General features: G+C 39.6%; 1 protein-coding gene across 1 annotated transcript in view; it reads right to left on the bottom strand.

Moving 5' to 3' along the window:
* Positions 1-4,674: 4,674 nt before the first annotated feature.
* CDK6 (cyclin dependent kinase 6) overlaps positions 4,675-23,952 on the bottom strand; it is a 1,314,442-nt gene continuing 1,295,164 nt past the window's right edge. Inside the window, exons 5-7 of the mRNA XM_044678762.1 lie at positions 11,992-12,042; positions 6,217-6,352; positions 4,675-5,014 (exon numbers count right to left, since the gene is read on the bottom strand). Of these exons, the coding sequence (XP_044534697.1) occupies positions 4,868-5,014; positions 6,217-6,352; positions 11,992-12,042 (334 nt within the window). The 3' untranslated portion in view covers positions 4,675-4,867. The remainder of the gene's footprint in view (positions 5,015-6,216; positions 6,353-11,991; positions 12,043-23,952) is intronic.

Below are 23,952 nucleotides of genomic sequence, written 5' to 3'. Positions count from 1 at the left end.
GAACATGGGTAGGCAAAGGCCACATTCCACTTTGGAAATGGTCATTATTTTTCTTATCTTTTTAAGAAGAAACACAGTTACTGATGGTCTACTGAAGATGTTGCCTCCTCAGGAGTCACTAAAGGCTTTCAAAATGAAAAAATGTGGGGAAGTTAGTCATGTAGGAACTTTGCCATCTATAGTAATATAATGGCTTCAAAGCTTTGGTGAATGGTTTCAGTTGTATATGCTGAGAAATAAAAAGTTTCTTATTTTTGCCCCAGTGATATTTGGGCAAAACATTTCTTTTTTTCCCTCATGGGCCTGTTCTATAAAACAATTAACATTTTAAATTGTGACCTGCAAAGCTTAGTTTGAATTTTTTTTTTTTTTGCTATGAAACTATAGGCTAATTATCCAAGTAAGGAATGAAGATAAACTATGATAAAAATGGAACATCTTGGAATCAAGGCTTAGTTTCTCCATGAAAGTTTCCTTTGACTTCACTCAATTCAAGGTTCTCATTGGAATTCGAAATTATTCTTAAAAAATGTTTGTTAATAACATGCATTTTTTTGATACAACATGGCCTCCAAACTGTCCTCCTTTGGATACTTTCTTTTTTCTTCTGAACTTCCACTAACCTTCTCAAATGTTTTTACAACTCCTTTTTTTACAAAAGTGTCTAAACAAATGACATCTTATTTATCTCTCACAGTCTAAAGTAGTCACTCTTCTGAAAATCCTTCATTACCTAAGATTCTATGATAACATTTTCTTTCTAAGTTTAATTCTTTCAGTGAAAAAGAATGAGCCAAACTGGCCAATAATGGGTGTCCATCTAAGCTTTGTTCATCACATCAAAGAATTCAACAGCTTCTGGGTTTTGATATAATTGATATGACCTCAAACTGTGCTTCTCAGAAAAATAGAAGAAATATGGTCTGGTTCAAACGTACAAAAATAACTGACCTTCCAAGAAGAAGAAGGAAACAAAGAATTCTTTGGTAAGCTGAATTTTAATGTCTACTATGTTATTAGGAAGTTTTAATAATTTTGTTTCCACGATGGAATGAGGATTGCTAACCCTGGCACTTCTAGACCCTACATGCAATGTTTATTGGGGTGGCAGATCCACAGTGCGTAATCAAGCAACATAATGCCAAATAGATAATTTAAGAAGCAAAATATCTGGTATGTCTAAAAGAATTTTCCCAGCAAGATAATGACACCTTCCTGTGGCAAATTAAAAAGCTATTCTTCAACTTAAAAAAAAAAAAGCCCAACCAAAAAGATAAAACATGGACTACTCCAGTTGTAATACTGTACCTTATTTATATAAGAGATGTTGAGTATGGTACTTCCTACAAATGAGCAAGATGCCAAGCTTCTAGTTTTAAGTTGGATAATTTTGACCTTTTTTTGGTAAGTCACCTGGGGACTAGACGGTCTGAAACCAAGGATATAAGCTTATTAAGAGGTAACCATGAGAGAAGAAGGGGCTGAGTCTGCCCAAAATATTCCTCTTTCTTGAACTCTGAATTCCTGTTGACTTCAGAGAAGAATCAAAATGAAGAATCTGTTTCCCTCAGATTAGATTTTTTGCCTCTTTTCCATATCATGTGACTCACGAAGAAGGCCTGGGCAGGGACTGCCCTGAACTAGCCATAGAACTCTGCTCTGGACAGCATTTTCTTCTTCTTTTCTTTGCTACAGTAAATACACAAAAGCCTATGGCTGTCCAGTATAAAACGTTAGCCAGTTCTCTTCCATTGTGACATGGGAAACATCATATATGTTCCTTCACCAGGTCAACAATAATGGTTTTTACACTTACCTTCAAATCTACTATGTATTTCTAATTTATTACATGGGTTTTAGATAAGGCTTGAGAAGCATTTTGAACTCCTACGATCTTGGCTTCTTAGCATTAGTCAAGATCTACAGAACAGTGTTTCCCAGCAGAATACTAAAGCCCAGTGGACCATTTTGGACGGTTCAGCAAAGCTCTCGTTAAAAGCAGAGGGGCCTGATGTAGATCCTGAATCAGGAAATGGCAAGCATGGGAGGTGACTGCTAAAAAAGCACAAAGTTGCAAAACAGTTATGCTAGCCCAATCCCCAAGTTAACAGAAGAGAAAAGGAATAAGTCTCTGATGGATGGGATTAACACCAGAGGGTGAACTGCTTTGCCTTTTTCGTGTTACCGGGGTCTAATTCTGGAAAGGATGTTGGGCCAAATGATGCATTTTAAAAGTCTCATAAAAAACTCAAAAATTAAGTCAATCATAAATGCTAGAAAGGAAATGTGAACTTCCTGAGCCAATGAACAAAACAAAAATAAAACAAAACACAAAAGCTCTGGAACATCCCAGCACAGCACATCAGTGTGACTCAAACTTTTGCCCAAGTGATGATTACAGGGAGGCTGACTTAAAAGCTCATGTAGTAGCAAGGCAGGAAGGTTCTCTAACCCAAGCACGTGACACCACAAAACATGTCCTCCTCTTTGTCGTAACTCAGCGCCCCAAAGAAAGGCAAACTCTCACCATCCTTGGACATATTTGGTATTATCTAGACGCCCTTCAGGAGAATTTTATTTCAAGGACTAATGCCAATAACCTAGTCACTGATATTGAAGAACTGAAAAACTTGTGAAATATTCTTCTTTGATGATTCTGTTTTGAAGGAAAATTCCCATCCTTTCTATCACTGAAACAAACCACTATGTGTATGTTTCTTTTAAAATGACTCCCCAAACCCAGATGTCCTTCATCTTTTCTTTAGTTTGATATATTTGCACGCTCCATGAAGCTGCATATTGTTATTTCTCAAGAATACGATAATGCTTTCTAATGCATAAATCTACACCACATCTTATAGTCTGACTCAAGCTGGCATTCATTCATTCATTCATTCATTCATTCATTCATTCATTCATTCATTCCTTGATAATGCTACCTCTGAACATAACCTTAACTGATGTGGATGTTCAAGGCAATGGTCTAAAAACAAAAGTGATAGTCAACATTTCTCCAAAGGTATTTGGCCAGCTATGTTCTTGCTATCAGACATTAGGCACCAGAAACCAGAGAGCACATGAGCAAAGGGTTGAGGGTGAGCATGGTCATGAAAGCAACTACCTCTAAGGCAAAAATTTAAGGAAAAAGCAGGGCTAGCCACAAGGCGGTGATCTACATTTGTAGTAGGAGATCAACAACATGGGAACCAGGAACCTTTAGCACAGGTCCCCTACCCCAAATCAAAGAGCAAGAGGAACTAGAAAGGAAATACGGACCAGGTGATGGGAAAAACCCCAATATTTTTGTAGAGTAAATAGAAGGCTATTTCTGAAAATAGTGAAAACTTTTTTTTTTTTTTGCCTATTTTAAAAAATATATGCTATCCTGGAAAAAGACTGGGTCAACAAAGGCAAAATACTAAGCAATAGGTTCAAGCCATCTTACAAAGAGGTTTGTACATTTTTTTGCTGGTGGCATTGAGAGATGTGTATTCTACTCATCTCCTTAAGCTAGGAAAGCACAGGACCATGTCATCCAAACCTTGAAAGAGAAGCCTGCTGGGGCTGGAAGAAGGTTGTAGAGATGGGGGTCATGAAGCTGTAATCTTACTCCTTAGATATGAGAGGTTTGTCTGACACAGGAAGAAGGTACGCAAAATGACACAATGAACCGGCTGGCAGTGATGTACGTAGGCACTAGGAGGTAATACACAATGCAAGTAAGGCAGTGCATTATAGAGAGTACAGTGTTAACATGTAGAGATAACGCTTAGGGCATTTCTGTAACCAGCTAGAAAAAAAAGGATTCTCTCAACTAAATTAGGAAGTGCTGTAAAAAGAGGCCTTAAAAAAAATCTTTTAAAAAGTTGCAAACCAGAAAAAAAAGGCGCTCTCTCTCTTTCTCTCTCTCTTTTTTTTTGAGGAACAGTCCCTGAAGTCAATAATAAGTAGGGAAATGATTTCTGGGCCCTGTTTTGAGAGAAAAATAATTATGTTGTACAATCAAAACTGATTTGCATCAAATAAAATTAGCTTTCCGAAGAGGGCTGAGGATTTTATGTATTTCAAAATAATTCCCTTAAAGATACTCATAGAGGGGCTGGAAAGGCAGGGATGAATTATTCAGTGTGCATCCACTTTTACCTAGGTAGTAATACACTCTTTCACTCCTTGTAAACTTACTGTGTTTAGAAAGGAGATGTTGTCGCTACAGGCCCAAATTTCTCATTGGAGACGTTCTAATTCTGTTATTTTCTCTTCAGTAACTAGATGCATCTATATTCATTCCCATCAGCCTCTAAAAATTCAATTATTCTATGTAGTTAAAAAAATAACACTTTAAGAGATTACAAGCACACAAACACTTGCGCACACACACACAAACACTTGCACACACACGCGCACACACACGCGCGCGCACACACACACACACACACACACACACACATGCTTTCTCTCTCAAGATCTTGTACCAAATTAGGCTTCAGCAGCTATAGAGAGATTACATCTTAAGTTGGCAGTGACTGGATTATTCCTACTTCACACTGGCAGCATTTGATGTTGGACAAAAGAAACGGCAGCAAAACTGGTCAGCAGCTTCTCTTCATCTGGAGTTTTTTTTTTTTCCCAGGTATTTCAAACAAACGAACAAACGAATGGACAGACACACAAACATCAAGCCCAAAATTGCTTTTGCATTGATTCAGAAACAGTAAACTCAGTCAGTTTCCTGGGAGAAACAGATCACCATCCAGAAGAGAGAGACAGACCCTCCAGAAGCCCAGACGTGATCGGCAGCCACACTGCCTCTCCCAGAGGGCGGCCCCTTAGTCGTCAGTCAGTTCAGCTCCAGGGAGCTTTGATCGCCTCATGCGCTGTTCCCCTCACTGCTGCTTTGGCTGGGGGATGTCCGGGGGTCTACATTCTCACGAGGCTTCTCCAGGTCATGGAAATATGGGTGAGACAACGCACCGCAAGCCGAGATTCTTTTTGCCGGATTGAACGTCAAGCACTTCTGTGGTGAGAGAAAAAAGGGAAAAGAAATCTCAATAATATAATAAATAATTTAAATATTAAATATAAATATTACACACTGTGTAAATGTACTTGCTATTATATCTGGAATGACAACCCACTAAGAGTTCTTGAAAATTTCTCCTACTTATGGTTTTTCAATACATAAAAAGTATATGGGATTATAAAGGAACCTAGAAATGCAGTTACAAATGCATCCCCCAAAAGCCCCCCCCCCCAAGACCCCAGACCCTCAGTTAAGAGCCCCTGATAGAGGGGGAAGTTAGGTGGCTTAGTCAGCTGAGTACCAATCACCTGACCCTAGTGATGGCTCTGGCCATGAGGGTTCCAGCAGGAATAGCTACTCTGAGAAAAATCAGGGCTCTTTTGATATACCTGAGAACAAGGTTAATCATCAAGCTAGGATAGGGTTAATGCTCTTTTAGCAGGGGAAAGAAATTTCTAGTTGCAAATACTCTCTGAGTGCCAGCAACTAGAGGGAAGTGTGGGAGGTAAGGAAGGACAAACTGAAATCGGGAAGTAGTAGAGCCTGGAAGCTGGTGGATCTTCCTCCCACAGGGACCGAGTGCATCTTCTGCTTCCCGATGTGTGGAGGTTTTGTGGAATACACCGGCTGAACAATCTGGATGGTTCATTAAGATCTCTGTGTTTTTCCTTCCTATCCGCCAACCATGACATTTCAGATAAAATGTCACAAGTTTTAAGTTGTCTTGCTTTAGAAGCCACGGATAAAGAATAATCACTGGCTTTCTATAAGTAACAGAAACTGGTAGGTACTATCAATACCCCCATTTTATAAGTGGGGAAACTGAGGCAGACAGTTTAAGTGATTTGTTCATGGCTGTACAGCGACTAGGTTCCTGATTTGGTAACTGAACTCAGGTCTTCCTGACTCCAAGTCCAACACGGTGCTTTGTACCACTTAGCTACGTCATATCTACAAAGGAGGCAGAGGCAAAGTATTCTATCATTAAAATGTTTTTTCTTTCTGTAGACATCTCACAGATATTAAAGGAAAAAAAAATCAAAGCCTGCTTGTCTGTTGGCATGTGAATCCAGAATTGCGACCTACTCCAGGGTCTGCTGGAGCTGGTGGGCTCCTCAGACCCTCTTCCAATCTCCCATCCTGCCTGGGTCCGCTGTGGTTCTGATCCAGCCCCCGATACACATGGCTACACTTACCATAAGTAAGTCTTTGCCTTGCTCATCAATGTCTGTTACAAACTTTTCGATGGGTTGGGGAGATTTTGCATTAAAAGCCTGCCGGGGAAGGGCCACGTCATTTGGCCAGTCTTCTTCTCCTGGGAGACCAATGACGCTGTAAGAGAGACACATACCAATGTGATTTCTGGTAGGACTCGGACACTGCCTGTTCCGGTAGATGCGTGCCTCCCTCATGTTTTAACCCTTTTCCTCTCCCCAGTTTAAGACCAAGAAGAGGGCAGCTGGATATTCAGAAGAGAGCACTGGAGGAGTGTACATGGAGAACTGGAAGAACCCTTAGAAGTTTTCAGGAATAATTTTATTTCTATTAGGACCCAGAAATGGGAGGTACTGTGGAAAAAAAGAGGAACGAATCTAGAGAGAAAGGTTCTGGGATCAAGTCTCTCCTGATAACGATCTCTGTGACCTTGGGGACGTCATTAACGTCTTTGGGTCTCATCTGTAAAATGAATGGATTTGAATACGACGCCTCTGAGTTCCCTTCTAGCTCAGCTCTATGATTCCAAATTGCCCTTCTGGGTAATGGTTGTGTATTTTAGATTATAGGAGACAAAAGGAGAGGGCGATACTCACAGGGAATTATAAATATGTGAAAAGCTTTCGTGAGAGATGTCAGAGTAAACCTGTAAACTTATAATAATAGGAGAATAAGGGGCAGGTAGGTGGCTCAGTAGATAAAAATCCAGGCCCAGAGTTGGGAGGTCCTGGGTTCAAATGTGGCTTCAGATACCTCCAAGCTGTATGATCCTGGACAAATCCCAATCCCCACTGTCTAGCACTTCTGTCTTGGAATGAATACTTAATATTGTTTCCAAGACAGAAGAGTAAAGGTTTTAAAAAAAAGGGAGAACATGTTCAAATATAGTGTTGTGCATTTTAAAGTGGAGACAAATGCACCAGGGCAGTTAGATCTCCCTAGCTTGCTCAGGATTAAAAAGCAGAGGCTACTCCCAGGCTCACAGATGATCAGGATGGAGGCTATGACCCATTCTATTTTGAACACATACTTTCTCCTTAGACAGGTAGTCCCCTGGGGAAGGCAGGGACAGGCTGCGAGGTGCACCATATTGGTGCCAGACTAAGAGAAGACATTCCAGAGATATTTTCTTTTCTCTTGACAGAACCACAACATGATGAATGTGCAGAATCCAAAGACTCAACTACAGCAGAGCCTCATGGGATATCAGTATGCTATTTCATGAATTTAATGCCATGGGGGGGGTCTGATCATAATTACATTAATAATATAGGTGAATCATTGGAAGATCCAATGGCATAAGTCACAACTGGTACTCAACATTTCTCTTGGGAAGGAAAGAACTCCATGGGATTTGAATATCCATAGGATATTGGTACTTCAAAGTAGGAGAATTATTAGATAAATTGGAATTAACTGTTAGGTAAATTAACCTTCATTTTGTTGTTGTTACTGAGTTCATTCATTATTACTCTCCAAGTCCCTTCTCTTGGACATCTGTTCTAGACTAAGGATATAATTTTCAAGTTAAGAAAAACAAAACAAATAAGCCAAGCAAATTAATATCAAACTAAAAAGCTGGACTAATTTGCATCCCTTTACTATATGTTTTAGGACACATATTAGAGATATGATATTTGGATATTATTCACACTGACTGATGAACAATTAGTCCCCTATGGATTAAAAAATAAGGATGAAAAAGAGGCATCAAAGAACTCAGAAATAAACCATGTTATTACAGACTCTGGATTTATAAACTGGGCATTGGTAGAGGTCCTGTTAAGGTGAGAAACTCTGGGTTTGTGGTTATTCAAACATTGTATAATACTTTAAAAAATTACCTTTTTTCATTTAACAACAAAAAAAAAATCAACATTCTTTCCTACCTACTCCTTGCCCATTGAAAAACAAACCCTTGTAGCAAATATGCATAAAGGGGCAAAACAAACTTTCACATTGATCATATCCTCAAGTGTCCTGATAAATATTTAACAACTGACTCTCCAAAAATGCAGGGAGCACTTTTAAATTTAGTCTCATTATTATCATTTTTTCCATCACTTTCATACATTCAGATAATAAAGAAAACAATTCAAGATTTGTAGTTTTTGCCAATTTCTAAGTATCCCTCCCTCTGAGAATTTATTTTTACTATTTTATTACCAGCTAGATTGTTAGTGCAGGCTCTAGCCCACCCCTGAGCATGGCCAAATAATCTACGCCTTATTTACCCAACGTCCATCACCTTCCTGCCAGGCCAGTATCACAGTTGGTCATCAGTTCTATGGAATATGGGTTGCATATTCCAATAACAATAGTTTACAAATGGTGCTGGCTGGCTGCATGAAATCATTCCCCTTAGGCGTGTGTGTGTAGGCATACTGAGTGTTTAAATGAAACTTTGCTTTTTTCATGGAAGAAGGTATCTTCTTATGGAAACATTTAAAGAGTTTTCATTATTTCTGGGACACTGGCAAGAATCATGTTCTTCCCCATTTTTGCCCACCAGACATCCCAATCCCTGGCTCTCACCTGGCAGCCACAGGCAAATGGAATGAGGCCTACACCCTGTACAGGTGTTTTCCTATAGCAAGTGTCTAGGTCAGGACACCCTACACCTGGCCTTGTTCAGGTGCAGTTGAACCAAGTAATTATAGGCTAAGCAAAGAAAGAATCAAAGACTTAAAACAAATTGTGTGTGTGTGTGTGTGTGTGTGTGTGTGTGTGTGTGTGTGTGTGTACACTTAAGTGATTAGGAATGACTGGATTAAAACTACATTAAAATATGCTTGGCTATCAAAGTCTATAGGCTGAAATAAGTTTCCTTTGATATTTCAAAGATGTGAGTTGGCAATTGTGTGGCATCTATTTAGACTGAATATGCTTGAAAAGAGTTTAGCATGTAGGAAAACAAAACTTATATAAACAAAAGAAATAAAGTACTGCTATAAATTATTAAAGAACACATTTATTTATTGGAAGGGTCAGGAGAAGGAAGGAGAGGGAATTTTTTGAATTTAAAGTTCTAAGATACTTTGCCCAAATCCTTTTTCCTTAGACCCTATTCTATTCTTTCAACAACTTTTACAGAGTTATCACCTATCATTACTAATGATATCTAGAGTATATTATTAAGATCAGTTTAATAAAGTATCTTATCAATAAGACTTTCTTTAATGTCCCTCAATGGAGTTGCCTAGAGAAAACCAAGCCATGTTGTTACCTGTTTCATGCAGACTGCATTCACAAAAGACGTAATGATGTGGTTGTTTTTTTTGGGTTGGGGAAATTGGGAGGTAGAGATTATAGGTGTTACTAGACCTGTGATTTCATCAGTGCTGCATTAGAAACTCACCTGGGCTTGAACTCAGGTCCCTGACACTAATATTTTCTTTTTAGCCACTATACATGTTGTCTCTTGGACATAAGAATAGTTAGATCTAATCTTATCTTATCTATCTATCTTCAGCCTATCTATTTATCTCTCTTAACTGTCTATCTACCCATCCATCCACATTATTATCTCTTGAAATAAAAAGCAAAGAAATAAATGACTTGTTCAAGATCACACAGTAAGACCAGTGGCAGAGGGCTTAGAACCCAATTCTCCTGATTCTTGGTCTTGCCCTCTTTCCACCAAACCATGCTTTGTCTCCTGAAATCATATTGCAGAAGAAACGCACTCAGAGTATGACTTTCAAAAAAGTGCGTTCAGTTTTTAAAGTTTTTAAACTTTGTGAAACTTACCAAGTACTTTCCCTTTCTCAGGACACCTAAGCCCAGCTTTCTTTCCCTCTCCCCTAATTTGTGGTGAAAGTTAGTCTCTTGTGAACTTCCCTGGCCCATATACAGGAGGGCTGTGACAATGTGATAGCCTCATTACTAGGTTCTCGTACTAAGCTGCACCACTGAGACAACTGACTTTATAGCCTTTAATAGCTAATATTTATCCCTAAGCCTGATAGTAAACAGAGCCCTATAGGCAAAGATGGTTGGGGTCTGTCGGAGGGGTGGGGGTTGGGGGGTGAAGAATTGTTCAAGTACATTGCAAATGACACTAGGGTGCAGCACTAGCCTTTCTTTTGACTGCTTAGGCCTCCCGAGACTGCATTTTAAGGGTCATAATTAGGGTTTCACTATCTCACGAACCAGTGTTAAACACCAAGAAGCAAAAACACACCCTAAAGTATATTTAAAGAAGCAAAAACACCCTTTGGCATCTTGGAGTTGCTGGGATGTTGCCCAAATGGGAATCTGCTCTCAGACTTTGAAAGCAAACTTTCTTGTCAAATTTCTTTTCTGGTCCTTTCATTAGTTTCATCTACTAATAATATTAAAGAGATGGATAAACTAAAGGGAAGGTGACCTGAGGCACTAATGAGGAAAAACAGAGGGTCTTCAGGAAATAATTCAGGAAAGCCTGTGTTTCCCCCCAAGGCAGAGAGTCTTAATCTGGATTCTGTGAACTTGTTTAAAAAAACGAAAACAAAACTATTTCAATATAATAGATTTCTTTTCTATTTTATACATTTTAAAACATTTTCCTGGAGAAGTACATTAGCTTCACTGGCCTGCCAAGGGGGTTCATGACACAAGAAAGGTTAAGAATTCCTTCTCTAAGCTGTGAAATTCTCTGTCTCTCCATCTCTGTCTCTGTCTGTGTCTCCATTCCCTACATCTAAGAATCAATACTGTGCATTGGTTTCAAGGTAGAACAGTAGTAGGCACTAGGCAATTAGACGTAAGTGACTTACCCAGGGTCACAGAGCTAAGAAGTGTTTTGAGTCTAGATTTGAGCCCAGGACTTTGGAGTCTCTAGGCCTGGCTCTCAATTCATAGGGCCACCTTGCTGCCCTCACCCCCTCCCCAACGAATCCTTATGGTTCCCTCCAATCTAGGTTTATGTGCCTTGAGAACTTGTGCCAGAAAGAATGTATTTTAGATTGATTTTTCTAGGTCTCAATTTCCTCATCAGTTAAATGAGAGAGTAGGTTCTAAATAGCCTCTTAAGGTCCCTTCTAGTTCTCAATCTAGAATGTTGGAGCTAAAAGGCATGTTAGAGAGCTTCCTTCCTTCTTGGTCTTATTTTTCTAATCTGAAAAATCAGGGAGTTGGATTGGATATTCTCCAAGTTCCCTTATGGCTCCTTATTTATGATCCTACGTTTTCATCCAAATTCTTTCATTTTACCGATGGGAATTGTGAAACAGAAAAATTAAGTGGCTCATTCAAGGTCATCTAGCTAGTTACTGTCAGAGACTGGACTAGAAAGCTGGCCTCCTGAGACTTAGTTTTATTCTCTGAAAGAAAAGAGACTATATATGGTACCCATTCTGGAGCTCCCTACGCTGGGAATGTACATATGACATCTTTAGCATGAAGAACTCAGGCGAAGTGGTGGCAATCAGGCTGGCAGAGAAGTGCTCAAAAGGCTAATGAAAGAGTCGAAGTCACCCAGTAATGATGGCTGAGGAGTAAGAGCAGCAAATAAGTCAAATGGATCTGCAGTTGTCAAAGGTTCATGGGTAAGATACGACCCAAAAGAAAAAGAGGTGGAGGTCAAGGTCTGATGGGCTCCATGGAGAATACCAATGCCCTCGTCCCCACCCACCCGACTTGGCATTTATCTGCACAGTTACTAATACCATTAGCAGCAGCATTTTAAAAAAGGAAGGCAAGATGGACAACAGAGGAAAGTCATCGTGATGGTGTACACCTGAAGTCACTGACATAATACTAAGGTTATTACTTACTCCAAGATTTTTCCTAGTTGATCAACATCGGAACTTCCACGAAAAAGAGGCCTAAAAGAATAAAGAAATATTTAAGCATGGGACTTTTTCATATTATATTTCATTTCTGTTGTCATCATAATCTGAACAGAAGGAAAAATATTCTCTACAGAAGATGAAATGAAAGGAAACAAAGGGTATTCCAGAAAGTATTCTGGATGCAGTTTTGATTAGAAAGTACTTTACCAGAGGGAATGCTAATATTAGAGCTTCTCCTCTCATGCTTTTCTTTTCTTTTCTTTTTTTTTTTTAAACCCTTATCTTCTGTCTTAGAATCAAGGCAAAAGTGGTAAGGGCTAGGCAATGGGAGGTAAGTGACTTGCCCAGGGTCACACAGCTAGAAGTGTCTGAGGCCAGATTTGAACTTGGGACCTCCTGTCTCTAGGTCTGGCTCTCAATCCATTGAGTCACCCAGTTGTCCCCTCCTCTCACATGTTCAAACTCAAGGAGAACCAGTTGTGGTGGTGCACATCTATAATCTCTGCTATTGAGATACCTGAAATGGGAGGACTGCTTGCTCAGGATTTCTGAGCTTTAGTAGGTTAAGCTGAACCAGTTTGTATACTAAATTGGATACCCATTTAGTGAGCTACTAAGAGTGGAGGACCATCAGCTGTCCAAGGAGGAGTGAATCAGCCTGGGTAAGAAATGGGAGTAAGTCAAAACTCCTCAGCTAATCAGAAGGGAGATCAGACCTGTAGTATAGCCACTGTACTTTCAGTGTGGGTAAGATAAGGAAACACAGTCTAGAAAAAAACAAGACAAAACCAAACCACCCCAAAGATAGAAGTCATTTCCCAACTTTCAAAACCAGGGGAGGTGTCTTAGAAAACAATTTGTTTTTACACTCTATTAAATGAGTATTCCATATGTAGTCAATAAAACCACCATCTTCACTTCTTAATTTTTCCCATCATTCAAGCATGGGAACTTGGGCTTATTTTAAGATGTCTCAGTGCTCCATCTCCTTGTTCAAACAGTTGTTAAATCTTGTTTTTCAAGACACTGAACTTGGGAAACCAATCTTTTTCGCCGCCACCCTCAATTCATGATGGTCTTATATGAGTTGTCTTTATATCCACTTCTCTGCCCACACTGGCCCCCAACTTGGAATTTTACAGTGACTACTCATTTAAAATATAAAACTCTCATTTTGGCCTCTAGCATCCTACATACCTCTTTACCTTGTCCTGCTCATTAACTCCACCAGTTCTCTCTGGTTTATTCAAAATGATTTTCCTTTGTGTCTCCATGTTCTCTTGTTTTGGGCTCATTACCAAGATTCCCTTCCCACTGCTCTCCCATGCTTTTAAGAGCCTCTGTTTAGCTAATCTATTATCCTATGATTAAATGACACAATGAGCTTCACCTGCCAGACTAGGAAAGCGAGATACCTAGCCAGGACAAGAACCTCAGTCTTCTAAGTGCTTTCCAAATTCAAGGGTCTCCCAACTATAATAGTGCTATCAAACTTAAATAAAGAGGATTCCAGTGGGCTGAATATTAATTTAGAAAACCACAAATTTTCATTATTTTGTATCTTTTATATTATTGCTCAAATAGTTTTCCCGATTTGCTATTAATATGACCAAGCAGCACTTTTCTATTAAAATATTGAGGGGTTCCTCAATGCTTACTGTATCAATTTCTGATCATGGCTTTAAAACTCTTCACAATCCAGTCCTAACCTACCTGTCCATTCTTATCTTACACAACTCCCTCTAGGAGAGCCTACATTTTAGCCCAAGTGTGACAAAGTTTTTGTTCTTCCCATCTCTGTGCTTTGGCTCAAGCTATTTTCAGTGCCTAGAGTGGCCGCCTTCTCCTTTATTGTCTTCTAAAGTCCCTTCTTTAAAGGCCTCATGCAGTCTGGCTTTCTCAGTAAAGCGGTTTTTGACTCCTATCTCCAGGTAAAAGTGAGCTTTCTCTTCTCAGATTTCTCATATTCTTGGTTCACGCCTCTTTTTTACATTTATCTCATTCACCCTTAAGTATAGTTACTTGGATAGTACCTATCTTTGTTTTCTTAGCCTAGCACACAGTCTTTAATAACTATTTGGGAAGCTTGATCACAATGTCAGGAGTCCAATATTATCTCTCAGTCCTATTTTAGATTTCCAGGTATGGTGGTATCATCCTCACACAGATCTAGCAATGGCACCTATTGTCAGTATATAAACTTATCTGACAGACAACTGATACTGAACTTGTGTGTGCATTTATCCACTAACTTTGGCCTTTGCCATGACCACCCTATGTTTCCATATTGGATTGAGTTCGAAAGAAGAATGTAGTACACAGGATGTCGAGCCTTATAGACTTATCCTGAATGGCCCAAGAAAGTCGGGGTGTGTGGGATTTTCTACTGAAGCACTTGAAACAATTGTAATATTTTTTTTACAGATGTGCCAATCCAGAGTCAGTAGACCCTGATCACTTTGGAAATATATAACTCAGGAATGGATCAGATAGAGATAAAGGTGGTATTATTATTTTTAGGGTATTAGAAGCTACACATAATGGAATCGTTTGTAATTCTAATTAACCCTGCTGCCTCCCTCTGGGGTAAAAAGGCCCAGTGTAATTAGACTTCATCATTTAACCAAACTGATACAGGTCCCCAGGCCCTAGGTCTGTAAGAAATTCGCGTACTCTTTCCTTGAAAAGGGAAGCTAATAAATGGAAATAAAACTGATCAATAACATTTTCTGTGTAACTTCCTCCCCAGAGGAATAAAGAGATTCTATAGAGAACTAAAATCTTTTTATGGGGCTCATAGCCAGTGATCCACCCAGTTCCTTCACTGTTTTATGTGTCACAGAGAAGTTTCAGAGATTCCTGTTTCTCAGAATCCCACCCAATGCCAATAGCCCAAATGATTAAGACCAGAGGCATGACTGTTAAATGAGGTGTGGCATATCTCCTTCCATGTTCCACTTCTGTCCAGGCCTGCCTGGCCCGTGAAGACAGGCAGAACTGTCAAAACACTGGTGACAGACGAATTCATTCAGCACCTCCAATGTTCAAAGCCTGGGCAAATAGACCAAACCAAACTATATAACCACTGTATTGTCAACCTAAGGTACTCGGGATCAGGGAAAGCTTAGCATAGTCAATAATAATTAACCAAGAAATACTCACTGAGTCCCCAAAATGTATAATGCATGGCACAAAGGGCTGAGGACATTGTATTCGAACTCCCAGTCCATGACCTTGCTTGCATTTGATAGCTATTGTCTTTAAAGAAAGTTTTTTGGGGGAGATCAAATCTGTGATTTTATTGGCTTAGGAACTTCTGTAAAGGAAAGACACTAAAGAAGGTGGTCTGAAAGAGCTGCCAGTGGTGCTGTGCACTAGATGACTTCTAAGACCTCTTCTAAATTGGAAGTGATGACTTGGGAAGAGGAAAGAATGACTTCCATGTCCTGAGGAAGACTTTCTGTGTATGACTGGGAGGAGCTAAGCCCTTGGCTAAGAAGCAAAACTGTTTTGACTTGATTGACAAAAAAATTCCAGAGCTGAGCCAGATCATGAGGATAGCAGCTCTCATGGGATAGATATTTCAGTGCAAGCAAAGAGATACAAGACAGTAGGACAAGGGCTGAGGGAATGGGTTGGCATCAGTCTGAACTGGAAATACCAGTTGGCTTTTGAAACTATGCTTCAAAGATTCATTCTAGTCTCTGGGATCAGTGTATCAATTCATATTTGATCAGAATAATCAGGTTGTTTGCAGTGGCTTTTTGAATAAGCTGTATCTATCCATGACAGGAATGTCAGATGGACAATGCATAATAAGTAGAAAGGGTAATGAATAGCACTCCTTGATGAGATCTTGGGCATGTTATATAGAAATTGGTTGAGGATGGCTCCCAAGATGGAAACATATTGTATTATTTATAATTGCTGGCATTTTGTTAAAACCTGGTCCTAATAATAGCTGACAAGAGGATCAAAAAAATTATATGGTAGTGAGACTTGACCAAGAGCTTTCTGTCTATTATCTCATTTGAGCTTGATAACAACTGCAATTAATACTGATATGATTATCCTCATTTACCAATGAGAAAATAATCCCCAGAAGTGAAGTGATTTGCTTATAGTCAAATAGCCAGTAAGTATAAGGAGTAGGATTTGAACCTGGGTCTTCCTATATCCAAGCCTTGCACTTGATTCAACTGTAATCTTACTCTCTTGTGGAGTCTTGTGTGGACAAGGCAAACAGTCAAGTAGGAATCATCAGAGAAAGCTGCCTTTTATTTCTTTGCTAAAAACTCACAATTTCTAACTTAGCATCAGTTCCACAGCATAAAAGTAGTAAGGGCTAGACAATGGGCCAGATAGCTGGATGTGTCTGAGTCCAGATCTGAAGAGACTCCAGGCCTGCATGTTTTATTTCTGTCACAACAGAGTTTAAATATTAAAATTCTCCATCACTGAGGTTGCATACACACACAATCACAACGTCTAGGCTATGTAAGACAAATTGGGGCACAGGTAGGAATACATACTTATACAGGCAGGGAAATGCAAATGGTTGACTTTTTAAAAATTTTTTAATTATTATTTTTTTTTAAACCCTTAACTTCTGTGTATTGGCTCCTTGGTGGAAGAGTGGTAAGGGTGGGCAATGGGGGTCAAGTGACTTGCCCAGGGTCACACAGCTGGGAAGTGTCTGAGGCTGGATTTGAACCTAGGACCTCCTGTCTCTAGGCCTGACTCTCAATCCACTGAGCTACCCAGCAGCCCCGATGGTTGACTTTTTAATGAGGCCATTACAAATTTTTAACAGCTAACCATTTTAAAATGTTCTTTTTCACTCTGTTGAGCTGAGAACATTTAAGTGAAAATTGTAGGTACTTAATATCCTTTCATTTATGGCCCATTTGGGGGAGGAAATAGAAGAATCTGTTCAGAGAGCTTCCTTTGGGGCTCAGTGAGAGAATATTTGGCTTAACTGTGGGGGTGTGAGCCACATGTATCCTAGGACAGGGAAAGGGTCAGGGACAGGACCTATGATTTCATTAGTATAGGGCTCTTCTCCATGAGGAAATTCCTTCCCTCTACCAATGAAAGTGGCACCTTATTAAGGGTTTGAGAGTGCTCTAGAGCAGAAGTGTCAAACAGGAGATGCTCATCCTCCCCCAGTTCAGTTCTAAAGAGATTAAAATAATTGGGAAATATTTAACAAAATAAATAAAAATAGAATAGAATGTAGATAATATTAATGTTTTCTGTCAATAAGCAAAGGCAAGGATCTTCATAGGTTAGGGGCCCTGTTTCTATTTGAGTTTGACACTAGGTCAGTATTGAGAAGTGCCTTTCCTAAGGTCACATAACCAATATGTGTCAGAGGTGGGACTTGAATACAGATCATCTTGGCTTTCCATCTGGCTCTCTACCCACTATGCTATATTCTTCTGCCTTTACATGAATATAAAGTTAAGATTAAAGAAAAAAAAAAGCCTTTCAGAACATTGACATGCCTTGCCCTTCTTCCACAATACAGACAAGTTGGAATTGATGGAGGTGTGCAATGGGCTGAACCTTTATGTTCTGAAATCTTATATTTCTCACCAAACATCACTAATTAAGCTTAATCTGCCAAATCTGTGTTATTAATCAGTTAACCATTCTGTATTGTTAATTACCTGTACTGGTTCTGTACTATTATCAGCTTTGGGCTTTTCTATATTATTAGTTGCTCATATTGTCTGTATTTACCTTAGTTCTGAACTGTTAGGCATTACTTGTCTACTATACTGTGTCCTTCCTAAATTCCCATCTTTGATGAAGCATTACAGAAGGGTAGTAAGATCTTTCCCATACTGACAAATAACGGCAGGTGGGACAATGAGAGGAACATGACACATGCACACGAGGGGCTCTGGCAGTCTAGGGGAACACCCCCAAATCTGTGGAGGCTCCTTATTCCCTTTCTGACATCCTCAATGTCAAAACCACGCCTCTAATGCCTTGTAATGCCCAGGGGCAGGCTATTCTTGGAAAAGGTGGAGATCTCCCTGGAATGAAAAGCAACAAGCCCTCAGACCCTCAATAAATATGTAATCCCTGATCCACTACTCCACCAGTTCAGGGGCTACTCCATTGCTCCTATTCCATCAGCCCCAAGGCTACTCTACCACCTCCTAGGCCATTTCACCAGCCTAGGCTATTATATAATCTCAAAATCTCTTCTTCAAATAAAATTTCTTCACAGTTCTGGATTAAATGGAGTTTTGAGCTTCCGATTCTTGGGGTGAGACCCTGCTACACAGTTGGGTGTGTTTCTTCTACAACAGGAGGAGTTAAAAGGAGGAAGATGGCAAGATGGGAGAAAACAAATGTACAGACAAACCAGAACTTGCCCACAGGATGGTGACTGAGAGAATGAGGGGTTTAAGATGATGGCACACAAGGAAGTGGGGATAAACAACCTGGAATAGAGAAAACTTGTTAGGGAACATGATAGCTACCTCCATGTATTTAAAGGGATGGGTGCCCTGTGGAAAAGAGTTTGGATTGGTTTGGCTTGGCCTGAGAAAGAAGTAGGAATAACAGGGGAGAGTTACAAGAAAGGTTTGGGCTCCACGTTAAAGAATATTTCCTAAGTATAAGAAGAATCCCAAAGTAGAAAGGGCTGCTTTGGGAGGTAGTTAGTGGGGTTAACCTCTTGCTGGAGGTCCTCAAGTAATAGCCTGATGACCATAGGTTGGAGATACTGCCAAGAGAATTCTTGGCCATGTTCAAGTTGAACTATGTAATCTCTGAGGTTCTTTTCCTTTGTGATTCTCCTTCTATGTAAGAGGAAGGCACTTGGTGACCATGAGCTCTTTTTCCCTGTTAGGATTAGGGGAAATCAGTGAGCTCTGTGAATCCCAAAGGTTGGCTCAGGGGTCCCCAAAGGAGATGACTCCACTCAAACCTAAGCTTCTTGAGGACAAGGGATGACTATTATTATTTTCTTTATAAACTTAGGATCTAGAACTCTTCCAGGCTCATTGTAAGCCCTTGGAGAAATACTTGCTTGTTGAATGACTACTTGAGAACACGGGGAATCTTTTTAGGAAACCAGTTCAATCTGGATCTAGCAAGACATGTTTTTCTGCTCATGAACATGGTGTCCATGGTGAGGACAACAGGGTTTCTTAGTATCATCATAATAAAAAGAAATACTTAAAGGAAACAATCTCATCAGACTAGAGCCTCAGGTACGCTAGCCAACAGACTTGATAATTATACAGCAAAAATGATATTCTTGAAAAGGCAGTAATCCTATTGGCTAAATTTTTATGTCTTCCTTCTCTATGCGTTAAAAAAATTAGGATTACAAACAGGTAAATTTAGGAAAAACATGGAAGGATGTATATGAAATTATGAAGAGAGAAATATGCAGAACCAAGAGAACGTTAAATAGCAATAGAAACATTTTTTTGAAGAAGCATCTGTGTATAGCCACCTACAGAGAAAGAACTTAAAAACTGAAATAAGGCATAGTTTTATGTATACACATCTATCTTTTTGCCAAATGATGCTTTCTCTGATGGGCGAAGAGGAGGGAGGGAGGGAGTTAACTGAATATTTTAATGTAACAAACAAATAAAAATTATTAAATATGAAAAAGCGATGGCATTAGGGACACAATGAAATAAGTTACGCAGTGTGCCTAACTTTGTAAAAACAATCCTCTTGTAGCACAGAACACAACTAGAGGTAAGTACATTGTATCCCATCATATGTTACCTAAAATGGCAGTTTAAAAACATGTATATGCTTCTTGACTTCCTTGAGTGTGGTTCACTAATGGTTTAGTTGAACAAAGGGATTGTAAATTATTTCCTAAGGAACTCTTTTATCTGTACTGAATCCCACTTCCAATCTAACCCAAGTTTCTTTTCCTTTCACATTTTAAAAGTAGTACATATTATCCTTTTTTCTTCAAACTATTCACTCTAAGCTCACCTCTTGAAATTTTTTCTATTCCAGTTCTCAACTCTTCTCTCCTGGCTTTTCTCTTTTTCTTAGTTCCCCATTTAGATCAGAATCCCGCCATACTTGCTAAAGTAATGTTTATCATGTCATGGCCTTGCCCAATAAACTCCAGTGGTTCCCTATTACCTCTAGGATTGCACTTTTGATACTTAAAAGTCCTTCATGACCTGGCTCTAGCCTACCTTTTTAGGCTTATTATTATTAGTTCCCTTCACACACTCTAAGGCTTTTTGCTTTTGCACAGGCCAGCTTCTATGTCTGGAATGTCCCCTCTCCTCATTTCTGCCTTTTAGATAATCACTAATTTCCTTCAAAGCTCAGCCCAAACACCACCTTCTCCATGAAGCTGTTCTTGATCCCCCAGAGGCCACTGCCTCCCTGTCTGAAATTATACTGCATTTATTTTGGATAGTTTACATGCTTAGTTGTATCCCTGCCTGAAATTGCATTGCATTTTGTACAAGTTTACATACTTAGTTGTATGTGTACAAGCTGTCTCTCTCTACCAAAGTAAGCAACTTGAGACCAAGGACGTTTTCATTTATGCCTCTGTATTCTCAGCATTTAGTACCATAACTGGCACACAGTAGGCACTTAATAATTGTTGGTTGGTTGCCTGATGTCCATGAGGATTCAAAAAAATCCTTCTTTCTGTGCCATTGTTTTAATGAAACTGGTCAGACCTGTTTTTAGGACTCAATCTGTTTGTTTAAGTAAATGTTACTTTACAAGAAAAAAGAAAGAAAGAAAGAAAGAAAAAAAAAAAGCCCTGAAAATTCACCATTCCTACTAGTCTTTTTTCTTAAAAAAAAAAAAAAAAAGAAAAAGAAAAAGAAAAAAAAAAGTTAATTGATTTCTGAATGATTCCTTTGAATCAGCTCTTCTGCAATTTTCTTATGGTCTATAAGGACAAAGTTTTTCTGACATAAAATATCTATAAGATTATTTAAATAAAATCATATTTTCTCATAAGCCAAAGGGAGAGTATAAGAGTACAATGGCCAAGATACCTTCATTTTGTATCTTGGAAACATCAATTCTGCTCTCACATTACCTTAGGCTGTTTCATGCCAAAACAAGTATGATTCTTGGGAATTTTTTTTTTGGGGGGGAGAAGGATTTTCCTCATGGCTTGTTTGATTTGGTATGAGATGAAGCAATATACTTTAAAAAAATATTTTTTTGGTATGTGTCACCTTTTGAATGCTATTCCAGGACATTCTGATAATTTCATATGGCAGAATATCTTATCTCGATTTATTACTGAATTACTATTATAGAAAAGGCCACTTTGGTGGGCCAGGGTAGCCTTATCCTTGAGTATGGCTGACAATGGTGTTCAAAGTATTCTACTCAAATGACAGAAACATAAGTCTTCCCCCATTCATCTAGCTGTCTATTTATGGTGATCTCCTAAGTTTTACTTTGAAATCACTATTTTACGGACACTGTATATATTATATATTTACTTGTGTAGTGGGGATCTTCTCACAGGCTCAGGATTGCCATTCCTGGTTCCACCTAACTTAAGTTTTGGCAAGCCTGCTTCCCGCCTTGTGTATCATTCCCAGCCAAAGGTCTTGCTCTCTGAGATAAGGTCCTTCGTTGGCAGAGTAGCTGGGAGAGCTTATGGCTCAGTGGATGCACAGAGGGGAGAGGTCTACCTCTTCAATCTCTCTTCCTCTCCCACTTTGAATCCCGTTAAGATCATTCTGAGTCGCTTCCCAAAGGGTCAAGTAGGGGAGAGGTGGCTGGCCCTATTCCCTTACTCTGTCCTCTAACTGGCTGTGAGTACATGGCATCTGTCTGGGCAAGCCTGAGCTTGGGTTTGGGTGGCTTTTTGTTGTTTCTTGATCTTAGGTGAAAAAGAACCTCTCCCAAGATGGGTACATCCAGGATCAGAGGAGACCTCGAGGTCTTTGGTCTCACTGGATCAGAGTTCAGTGGTGTCAGGGGAGAAGTCCCCAGCAACTATCCCAGAGCTCTTGGAGAAGACAGGGACAACAGGGTTGTCTTCAGTCTGGATGCTCTCCAGAAGACTTGTATAATCAAAGCTCGGCATCCGGAGTTTGAGAACTCTTTGAATTTGGTATTTGACACATCTTGGCAAGAAAGAATTGTCATGGTATTCAGTGTTGCTTGGCTTTTGATGCGTTTGCTAGGACTTGTTGACGTTGAGATCTTGGGAAGCGTGTGCCCATGACAGCCGAAACAAAGGCTCATGTGTTAGTTCAGGAGCATAAAGAAGGGCTCAACAGGAGATGCTGTACGAACTTCAAAGGGGGCAGCCACAGCCAGTGGCTGGGAGTTTTCTTCAGGTGAGGAGTTCACTGTTTCATTTTAATATTTGTATCTCCAAGGCCCAGATAGATTGATGGAGCTTCATCTCATTTCCCCTAGGGTTATTTCTAGCCCAATGTACCTGCTCATCCTAAACAACCTCCTATTCAAAAGGATAAATGTGAATAATTCCAATAGATGTTATCTTGGTATACAAGGTAAAGCTTCCTATTGTCTTGAATAGAAGATTGTTCCATGTTCCTTCTACTTCAGGCACAGCCTCAATATAATTTCTCCTTTACTACTTATTAAAAATCTTTGTGGTGACTGTCAGCTAGACTACAAGGCCCGGGTTCAAGACTTTCATTCATTAAAACAAATAGCTACAAAACAGATAAATAGCATTCATAAATAACATCAGGGAAGAGTGGGAAAGAGCATTTAGAAATGGGGCCTGTTTACCAGCAGATGAGAAGCTTTTGTGCTTTTTATGTTTGCTAGAGAAAGGAAATGATTCATACACAGTGGAAGAAAAATGGTGTCTCATTTTTGATTTATCAGTCATCATCCTTTTGTTGTAATACAGTGAGGGAGTCTTGGGGCACGTGGTAGGACACGTCTGTCTGTAACTTGCATTTGCCTTGTAGAAATGTTTGAACTATCCTTTCTTGTTAAGAAAGACAATTCTTTATGGACAGTAGAAGGGCTCTTCCTTCTTAATAAAAACACCTGTGGAAAAATATCACCCAGGGGAATTCTATGACTTCACTGCTCATTCTTTGGCAGAGTCTATCTATAATTCCTCTCTGTTGAGACAGAATCTCAAGAGTTGGGAGGGCCCCTTGTCCAACCCATGCCTGAGAAAAAAAATCCCTTCTACAATATTGCTGGTAAGTGGTCATCTAGCCTTTTGCTAAAAACCCCAGAAAGTTACTTTGGAGGCAGCCCATTTAACTTTTTCTGGCTATAATTATTAAGAAGTCTTTCCCTGGGGGCAGCTGGGTAGCTCAGTGGATTGAGAGCCAGGCCTAGAGACTGGAGGTCCTCAGACACTTCCCAGCTGTGTGGCCCTGGCCAAGTCACTTGACCCCCATTGCCTACCCATACCACCCTTCTGCCAATACACATTGGCTCCAAGGCAGAAGGTAAGGGTTTAAAAAAAAAAAAAGTCTTTCCCTGTCTCAAGCCTAAAGTTTCCTTCTGCTGACTTCTTCCTATTTCTCCTGCTTCTTCCAAATCTTCAATTTCCACCTTTAGAATTGCTATTCTGTTTATCCAGTCTAATTCTAGCTCTCTCATCACCTTGGCTCATCCTCTTCTGGACATGTTCCATATTTCACATAAAACTGAGAATGATCTCTCTCTCCTCTTACCTTCCATCTTAGAATCAATACCACTCTTCTGCCTTATAATCAATACACAAATTGATTCTAAGGCAGAAGAGTGGTAAAGACTAGGCAATCGGGAATAAGTGACTTGCCCAGGGTTACATAGCTAGGAAGTGTATGAGGTCGAATTTGAACCCATAACCTCCTATCTCTGGGACTGACTGGCTCTCAATCCACTGAGCCTTTTTCTTACAGATAGGAACTCTCTCTCTCTCTCTCTCTCTCTCTCTCTCTCTCTCTCTCTCTCTCTCTCTCTCTCTCT

Source organism: Gracilinanus agilis, chromosome 5 (assembly GCF_016433145.1).
Source record: "Gracilinanus agilis isolate LMUSP501 chromosome 5, AgileGrace, whole genome shotgun sequence".
NCBI classification, from domain to species: Eukaryota; Metazoa; Chordata; class Mammalia; order Didelphimorphia; family Didelphidae; genus Gracilinanus; species Gracilinanus agilis.
The sequence above is the reverse complement of the archived record's forward strand: the minus strand, read 5'-3'. Positions and strand labels throughout refer to the sequence as shown.